This window comes from Tupaia chinensis, unplaced genomic scaffold, assembly GCF_000334495.1.
Source record: "Tupaia chinensis unplaced genomic scaffold, TupChi_1.0 Scaffold138390_1, whole genome shotgun sequence".
Taxonomy (NCBI): Eukaryota; Metazoa; Chordata; class Mammalia; order Scandentia; family Tupaiidae; genus Tupaia; species Tupaia belangeri.
Genome location: NW_006198287.1, coordinates 1,946,563 through 1,955,950, shown reverse-complemented (window position 1 = coordinate 1,955,950; position 9,388 = coordinate 1,946,563). Strand labels below are relative to the sequence as shown.

The following is a 9,388-nucleotide window of genomic DNA, read 5'->3' as shown; positions in this document are numbered from 1 at the left end:
CCCCGCCTATCTCTTGAGGCTACAGTGAGGCCCAAGCAAGCCAGTGTAGACTCAAAGTGTTTCATGCACTCTGCAAAGGCCAGAGGATCAAAGGACCAGCATCCACTGACCCAAGTTCACAGACACTCCTGTTAATGCCTCCAAGTAGTACTGGCACCATCTAAGCAGGCATCTCTGAATTCATTTAGAAACTATGACTGGGGGCCAGCAGGTGGTGTGGTTAAGGCACCAAACTCCCGTATGACCCATTGTGGTTCAAATCCCATATCTGGAAACTTGCTTTCTCACTTTCCCTCTCTCTCTGTCTCTCTCTGGTGAGTGCACATGCCATATTGCAAATTAAATAATAATAATAAATAAAATTCAATAAAAATTTTTTCTTCTTTTTTTTTTTTTTTTTTGGGAGGTTTTCGTTAGAGGGGAGGGTGGCCCGGCCAGAGACATAGAGACAGAAAGCGAGAAATCACCCCCCAGGGGGATGGTCACACCGCAATCCCTTCTCCTCCATTCTCCTCTCGGGATCTTGGGCACGCACGCACACGCGCCTGGTGTGAGTTCTAAGCCACCGGGTCCGGGACGCGAACCGCGGTCGATTACATGGGAATCCAGCAACATAGCCATTATGCTAACTGCTGGTTCCCTAAAAAAAACTTTTTAAAGACACTGTTAGTTAGACACAGCCACAAAAAGTTACAGCTTTGTAGTGATTTACATCTCAAGAGCTGACACTCCCCTACCAGAGGTGGGACGCTCCCTTCTGCAGGGGACCCTTCAGCTGGGGGAGCCCGAGGCTTCCCTTCCATTGTATCTGCTCCCAGAACTAAGGTAGGGAGGGCACGGCTCACCCTGCCAGCCCGCCGCCTGCAGCTGGATCTTCTCCAGAAAGCTTTGCTGGATAGCAGCAGAGCTCTCCTGTCAGCGGGAACGAGCCCTGCAGGGTACAGCCGCCCCGGCACACTCAACACGCATTCTGGCACCTCCTGGTACCTCCGCAAAGAGGCAGACGGCGCCTGGGAGGGGCCCCAGAAAACAGCTAATGAGCGTGTAGATTTGGAGAGGTTTTGACCACAAAACTAAACAGAGAGATGCCTCCGAGTACACCCTGCATTTGTGGAGCAAGCTATCTCCAGGGTATGAGCAAATTTTAGGCCTGCCAGTCCCCAAGAGCCTAGCCAGTTGGCTCATTTCACAGATAAGAGAACTGAGGCCCCCAACAGGGCCTACAGCTAGGCCATCTGATCCCATACCTAGTGACTACATTTGAGACCAGGGACTTTCAACCCAGACTGCATGCTTGGATCACCTGAGGAGCTTAAAAGTATGTGAATGCCTGAGCCCCCTGCCAGATCTGTGGAACCAGAAGCCCCAGGAGTGGAGCCTGGGATCACTATGTTTGTGAGAGTTCCTCGGGGGATTCTCCCTTTCCCCTGAGCTAATGAGAGAACTGGGTTTCTCTGCTGTCAGTTGGGGTGGGATATTCCTTTTCATTCTCCAGGGGTACCCTATAGCAGGGGACAAACTGATAGCATAAGGGGGCAGCAAGCTGAGACTTGACCTCTGCTGAGACTCCCCCTGCAGCTGGGATTGGGCCTAGGATGGCCTGGAACAGAAGCTGTGCTCTGCTTTCTTCTAGCACAGGGCTCTCGAACTCCTGGGCTCTTCTAGAGCAGAGGTCTCTCACTCTTGGGCTATGAACTGGTGCCAGTCTGAGTCCTGCTGGGGACAAGGCTGCAGACCACTGCCAGTCCATGGCCTGTCGGTGGTGGGCTATGGAGGTGCCTGTCTGTCAGATGCATGACAGGGTGGGTGGCAGGCAAGCGGGTGAGGCTTCATCTGTGTTTGGCAGCCGCTCCCCATCACTCACACTGCCACCTGGCCTCTACCTCCTGTGTTGGGTTCTCATGGGAATGTGAACCCCGTTGTGTGACTGTTTCATTGTGCATTGCCGCGTGGTCGTGGTGGAAATGGGGTGCACAGTGGACGTGGTGCGCTAGGGCCATCCCAGGCCCACTGCCCTCCCCTAGTTCATGGAGGAATCTTCCATGAGGACGGTGCGTGGTGCTGGGAAGGTAGGCAGCCACTAGAGTATCTCTGTGCCTCATCAGGGAGGAACCCCGCAACCTTCCTGGGTGGCCCCGTCTCACTTTAGCCATCACCTCTTGACCTTAATCCGTTCCCCTCTCCTCTCCTCATCCCCATCTGACCAGTTTCCATCACTGCAAGCAAGCAATCAGGACTTTTTGGGGGGTGGGCAGAGATTTCTTTAAGGCACATACAAGTCTATAAAAATTTCTCTTCCTTTCCCTCCTTTTTCGTTCTTTTTAATCCTATTAGAGTGCATGTGTGCTCACATGAGAGCACGTGTCCTGCGCATCCTCCGCAGGGTCTGCTCACACCTCCATCCCCTTCCTGCAGTCCTCTAGACCGTGGGGTCTGGGGCACTTACACACGTGCCCTGCTTCAGGCCGACAAGGAGGGGGATTTGAACTGCAGTCACCATGTTGGATCCAGCTTCTCTTGAGCAGTGCGTTATTTCTGTGCATGGAACCACTCTTCTCCCTCCTTTTTTACACCAAGAGTACTTCTCTGGGCCACTGAGCATCCTGCTTTTTTCTTTAAAGAATTATTTATTTAATTTTATTCATTCACTTATTTATTTTTTAAAGAACGTTTTAATTTAACTTTTATTTGTTTGTTTTTGTTTGTTTTAATTTGAACCAGAGAGGGACAGAGTGAGAGAGAGAAAAAGGGAAGGTGAGAAAGCAAGACTCTAGGTCCAGGACTTGAACCATGGTCAGCCATGTGGGAGTTTAGCACCCTTAACCACCACACCACCTACCGGCCTCTACTTATTTATTTTTAATTTGACCGGAGAGAGGAAAAGTGAGAAAGCAAGCCTCTGGGTCCAGTACTCAAACTGGGGTTGGCCATGTGGGAGTCCAGTGCCTTACCCATCACACCACCTGCTGGCCCAGCAGCCTGCTTTTTGCATTTAAGTTTTCTCTTAGACATCATTTCATATCAATTCATTATTTTTCTATAGCTGCATTTCCTTAGCCCAAAATCCAAGGACTTCTCTCCTGTGTCTGAGTTAAAAATCTCTGATCGGGTTTGCCCATCACCACTGGCTTGCTGTCGGGGTGCTTGGGGACCCAGAGGCTGGGGCTCGGGTCTAATTCCACCTCGGAGGTATTTTTCTGCCAGTGCTCTGACTTCCTGAGTGAGAGCCTGGGCGTGTACCGCCTTGCTTCAGATCACACAGCTGGAGTCCCTGCCAAGGGGGTGCTGCCGTGTGGGCACCTTAGGGGAACGTCAGAATGGCTTTCTAGAACTCCGAATCACAAGCCTCCTTCGGTTGGCCAACCCGACCTGGAGGCAGCACCTGCTTTCCCTCTGCGGCTGCAGGCTTATTTGCTTCCTCCTGTGAAGAGGTGAGGTAAGGTGTTGTTCTTGGAGGAAGGAGCTCCGAGTGTGGACTGAGACTGGGGAAGAGCCAGCACCTGGGAGTGGGGCAGGTGTGGGCGGGGCGCAGCAGGGTGGCGCAGCCCCACCTGTGGGAACAGATGCCTGAGTCCCGCGGTGTGGGGTCCACTGCCAGCTCACTGATTGGGAGACCTGTGCTCTCAGATTCAGAAGACTGAGATCTCGGTGAGTGATCCAACCTCTTGGAAACTTGCAATCCTTCTGTGTGAAGGGGTAAAAGCAAGTGACCACAGACTTGCTGGGAGCATTAAGCGAGTTTTTGTTTGTTTTAATTTGACCAGAGAGGGACAGAGTGAGAGAGAGAAAAAGGGAAGGTGAGAAAGCAAGACTCTAGGTCCAGGACTTGAACCATGGTCAGCCATGTGGGAGTTTAGCACCCTTAACCACCACACCACCTACCGGCCTCTACTTATTTATTTTTAATTTGACCGGAGAGAGGAAAAGTGAGAAAGCAAGCCTCCGGGTCCAGTACTCAAACCGGGGTTGGCCATGTGGGAGTCCAGTGCCTTACCCATCACACCACCTGCTGGCCCAGCAGCCTGCTTTTTGCATTTAAGTTTTCTCTTAGACATCATTTCATATCAATTCATTATTTTTCTATAGCTGCATTTCCTTAGCCCAAAATCCAAGGACTTCTCTCCTGTGTCTGAGTTAAAAATCTCTGATCGGGTTTGCCCATCACCACTGGCTTGCTGTCGGGGTGCTTGGGGACCCAGAGGCTGGGGCTCGGGTCTAATTCCACCTCGGAGGTATTTTTCTGCCAGTGCTCTGACTTCCTGAGTGAGAGCCTGGGCGTGTACCGCCTTGCTTCAGATCACACAGCTGGAGTCCCTGCCAAGGGGGTGCTGCCGTGTGGGCACCTTAGGGGAACGTCAGAATGGCTTTCTAGAACTCCGAATCACAAGCCTCCTTCGGTTGGCCAACCCGACCTGGAGGCAGCACCTGCTTTCCCTCTGCGGCTGCAGGCTTATTTGCTTCCTCCTGTGAAGAGGTGAGGTAAGGTGTTGTTCTTGGAGGAAGGAGCTCCGAGTGTGGACTGAGACTGGGGAAGAGCCAGCACCTGGGAGTGGGGCAGGTGTGGGCGGGGCGCAGCAGGGTGGCGCAGCCCCACCTGTGGGAACAGATGCCTGAGTCCCGCGGTGTGGGGTCCACTGCCAGCTCACTGATTGGGAGACCTGTGCTCTCAGATTCAGAAGACTGAGATCTCGGTGAGTGATCCAACCTCTTGGAAACTTGCAATCCTTCTGTGTGAAGGGGTAAAAGCAAGTGACCACAGACTTGCTGGGAGCATTAAGCGAGACAGAAGAGGTGGGATCATTCTGTAGGTGGTTCAGTGTACGCCGTGTGACTGAGTTCTCTGCCGGGTTACCGTGTGGCAGTGGCCTAGTAGCCCTGTTGCTGGACCTCCCTGAGCCTTGGTCTCCCCTCCCGTGGAGTGCATTTGCCACCCTTCTCCAAGTGGCCGGGAAGGGACTGGACTGACGTGGTTCTCCTCCTTCTGCAGGACCTTGCACCACCTGTATGCCTCTCTTCCTGGAGAGGAGGCAGTTCCGGGCCTGCTTCCCGGCCGTCTCTGCTCTGCGCGCTGCCAGCACCCTCAAAGAGCTTCTTGGCTACGCCGCCCCAGAGATTCCTGCCTCCGCGTGTCCGCTCCTGCCTCTGTGAGCATGGCACCCACAGGCTTCCAGGACGAATCATAGACCCCAAGCCTCCGCAGCAGCTGCAGCTGGGCATTCCCTGGGGCTCACTCTGCAGCCCCTCTCAGCTCCAACCATCGGAGACCAGTGCCCACCCTAGAGATGCCCTCGGGAGCTGTGGCCCCAGCTGGATGAGGCCATTCCAGAGCGGGCCCCACGCTTGCTGCCCACCGAGCCTCCCACGCCGGTCCCCGCACCTCTGGTAGGGCTGTGCTGGCAGACGCTAGCATGTCTGTACCCCAGATCCAAGTGGAAGAAGTGGATGGGGCCGAGGAGCCAGTGGGAGCCACGCCTCCTGATGACCACCTGCGAAGCCTGAAGGCCCTCACCGAGAAACTGAGGCTGGAGACGCGCAGGCCCTCCTACCTAGAATGGCAGGCCCGGCTGGAGGAGCAGACGTGGCCCTTCCCGAGGCCAGCTGTGGAGCAGGAGGCGAGCATGGAGCAGGGGGCCCCCAGGAAGCATCCCCCACCTGCCGGGAGTGCCAGCCAGGGCGCTGGGCCCCTGCCCACCGGCAAGTTGGAAGGCTTTCAGAGTATTGATGAAGCGCTCACCTGGCTCAGGAAGGAACTGGTGAGTGCGACCCCACCCAGAAATCCCCAGGAGAGGGAAGATGCGATTCACTCTCTCCCTCTCGGCCTTTCCCTCTCTGTCTCTCTGTCTCTGTCCTGCGTTCTCCATGTCTACCTGTCTTTCTCTATCCTTCTCTGTTTCTGTCTCCCAGTTTGTATTTCTATCTGACTCTTGGTCTCTGTTTCTCTCCATCTCTTGCTCTCCTTTCTTCTCTCTTTTTGTGTTTCTGTCTCTTTATCTCTGTCATTTAGTCTCTTTCTCTCCTAGTCTGTGTGTCTCTATTTTTGTCTCTCTGTTTACCTCTCTGTCTGTCACCCACCGCTGCCCCCACCCCCACCCCTCTCTACCCCATCTGACTGCGCATTTGTAACCTGCCCGTCAGATGAAGGGCTCATTTCTACCCCTGTGTCTGTCAGCCCTAATGGCAGACACTAATGGAGGAAGCAGAAGCAGTATTGCTGGTGGGAACCTGAGCCTGGTCAGGGCCTCTCCCTCCCCCATGCCATCACAGCATGGAGCCCTGTTCTCCCACCCTGCACTGTGGGGGCTCCTGGGCTTCACCTGCCTCCTCCTTCTCTGAAACCTCTTCCCCTGCCCGGGGTGTGTGTGTGTGTGTTGGGGGGTGTGGAATCGTGCAGGGACACTGTAAGGCACCGGAGCTCATGGACTGTGCTCTGTGAATACTGCGTGACCAACCATGGCTGGGATGAAGACTGGGGTGGGGAGGTAGAGCAGGGGTCTGCCCCAAAGTCAGGCTGGGGCAGGCACTCCAGGCAGCATGCGTGCAGCCAAAGGGCACGTCGTGTTTCACTGGATGAGCAGCTCAGCCATTTTTCAGGCTGGAGGAGCAGACGTGGCCCTTCCCGAGGCCAGCTGTGGAGCAGGAGGCGAGCATGCAGCAGGGGGCCCCCAGGAAGCATCCCCCACCTGCCGGGAGTGCCAGCCAGGGCGCTGGGCCCCTGCCCACCGGCAAGTTGGAAGGCTTTCAGAGTATTGATGAAGCGCTCACCTGGCTCAGGAAGGAACTGGTGAGTGCGACCCCACCCAGAAATCCCCAGGAGAGGGAAGATGCGATTCACTCTCTCCCTCTCGGCCTTTCCCTCTCTGTCTCTCTGTCTCTGTCCTGCGTTCTCCATGTCTACCTGTCTTTCTCTATCCTTCTCTGTTTCTGTCTCCCAGTTTGTATTTCTATCTGACTCTTGGTCTCTGTTTCTCTCCATCTCTTGCTCTCCTTTCTTCTCTCTTTTTGTGTTTCTGTCTCTTTATCTCTGTCATTTAGTCTCTTTCTCTCCTAGTCTGTGTGTCTCTATTTTTGTCTCTCTGTTTACCTCTCTGTCTGTCACCCACCGCTGCCCCCACCCCCACCCCTCTCTACCCCTTCTGACTGCGCATTTGTAACCTGCCCGTCAGATGAAGGGCTCATTTCTACCCCTGTGTCTGTCAGCCCTAATGGCAGACACTAATGGAGGAAGCAGAAGCAGTATTGCTGGTGGGAACCTGAGCCTGGTCAGGGCCTCTCCCTCCCCCATGCCATCACAGCATGGAGCCCTGTTCTCCCACCCTGCACTGTGGGGGCTCCTGGGCTTCACCTGCCTCCTCCTTCTCTGAAACCTCTTCCCCTGCCCGGGGTGTGTGTGTGTGTGTTGGGGGGTGTGGAATCGTGCAGGGACACTGTAAGGCACCGGAGCTCATGGACTGTGCTCTGTGAATACTGCGTGACCAACCATGGCTGGGATGAAGACTGGGGTGGGGAGGTAGAGCAGGGGTCTGCCCCAAAGTCAGGCTGGGGCAGGCACTCCAGGCAGCATGCGTGCAGCCAAAGGGCACGTCGTGTTTCACTGGATGAGCAGCTCAGCCATTTTTCTGCCCTCGGGCATAGCAGGTTCCCATCAGGAACACCTTTTACCAGGTGCAGGGACTCGGCGTGGGTAAGGGATGGGCAGGACACAGAGCTCAGTGTCCTGCGCCCTCCCGCCTCCCAGGGGACCTTTACTGCTCTAGGGCATGGCAGCCTCTTGGCAGAGCCAGGCATGAAGCCAGCCCTCCCAGGCTCTCGACCCCTGCCCCACCCTGTCGGGTCACCTGAGGCCCAGGCAGCACCTACTGAATCCGGCCACTGGCCACTGGCAGCCAGAGCCGAGGACCAGGTGCCTTCCAGTGTGCAGTAGCTCCAGGCACCGCAGGGTACACAGAGGCCTGCTTGGTTTGTTCTACAGAATCCAGAAAATATGTCCCCACTGGGGCCAGGAAGTCCTCATGAGCTGAAATAAATCATTGGGGTTTGGGGGTGGGGGGTGGGGCTCAGGGATTCAGGTATCTGGTTAATTGGAAATTCCTTTTTTGTTTGTCTCAAACCTTGATGTGGAGATCAATTCACAGAACTTACCATTCCCTCAGGTCTGTCTCAGTGACTGGAGTGTGGACATTGTTGGTTCAGAACTGGGCACCTGTGGATTCTTGCTGTCTCCCTGTTGTTACTGGGTACTTTGGGGGGTGGGTGTAGGAGGTGAGAAGAACTGGATAGGCATGCCCCTGTCAGACCCTGAAAGTTTTGCATTCCTGAAGCTGAACTATTTTGTTTTCACAAGGAGGAACAAAAAATATTTCCATTAGTCAAGGGTGTAATTTGTTGGTTGGGGCTTAACGGAGACATGATGGCTTCTGGGAGCAGAGGTTTGACTTTCTAAAGTTAGCCTTCTCCCCAGGCCCCCTGTGGAAGGAGAATCAGAGAGAGACTCCTGCTCTGTGTGTAAATAGTAGGGAGTCCCTAGAGTTTGTTCTCATTGTTTAGAAGAACGCCTCCACCCTGGCTGTGTATTACAACCTCCGGGCAGCTTCTAAAACTCCCAAAGCCTGGGCCACACCCCAGGCCAATCAAGTGAACAGATGTTTATTTGGGGGTGATGCCCCAGCAGCCATCATTTCAAAGCTTCCAACAGGCAGACCAGGCTGAGAACCACTACCTTGGGTCCATGGTGCAAGCTTTTCTTTTCTTTTGAAGAATTATTTATTTGGGCCAGCAAGTGGTGTAGTGGTTAACTGATTGTGGTTTGAGTCCCAGACTCAGCAGCTTGAAACTCACACTGGGTGCATGTGTGTGCATGCCCAAAATCCCAAGAGGAGAATGGAGGAGAAGGAATTGCGGTGTGGCCATCCCCGCTGGGGGGTGATTTCTTGCTTTCTGATTATCTCTGTCTCTCTTGTGAACACATGCGCCCTATAGCAAAAATCTCTCCATAAAAAAGAAAGAAAAAAAAATGAATTATTTAATTTTATTTATTTTTTCTCAGTTTGCCATAGGGCATGTGTGCTCACGAGAGAGAGAGAGAGAGAGAGAGAGAGAGAGAGAAAGCAAGAAAGCAAGCCACCAGTTCCAAGATTCAAACCATGGTTGGCCATGTGGGAGTCCAGTGCCCCAACCGCCATGCTTCCTGCTGGCCCTGGGCGTGTCCTTTTCTCTTGCCAGGTCACTGTCCCCTGCGTAGCCCAGAGTTCCCTGCCCCGACTGTGCTGGCTGAAAGGAGGATAGTGGGCCGAGATGAGGAGCAATCTCGGGCACCTGTAGAATGGCAGTCCCCAGGCAGACAGAGAATGTGATTGTTAAGATGGATTGGCTCCCAAAGGCTGTCTAAAAT

The 9,388-nt window shown here is 54.2% G+C and overlaps 1 protein-coding gene across 3 annotated transcripts in view; it reads left to right on the top strand.

The window, feature by feature from the left end:
• Positions 1 to 9,388, top strand: part of FAM167A (family with sequence similarity 167 member A) — a 59,144-nt gene that overhangs the window by 37,532 nt on the left and 12,224 nt on the right. Inside the window, exons 1-2 of one of the 3 annotated variants that reach the window (XM_014592717.1) lie at positions 3,421 to 3,436; positions 4,988 to 5,753. In XM_014592717.1, the coding sequence (XP_014448203.1) occupies positions 5,409 to 5,753 (345 nt within the window). In that variant the 5' untranslated portion in view covers positions 3,421 to 3,436; positions 4,988 to 5,408. Of the gene's footprint in view, positions 1 to 3,420; positions 3,437 to 4,612; positions 4,692 to 4,987; positions 5,754 to 9,388 lie in introns of those variants that run through there. The other 2 variants (XM_006161224.2, XM_014592716.2) reach the window with 2 other exon arrangements.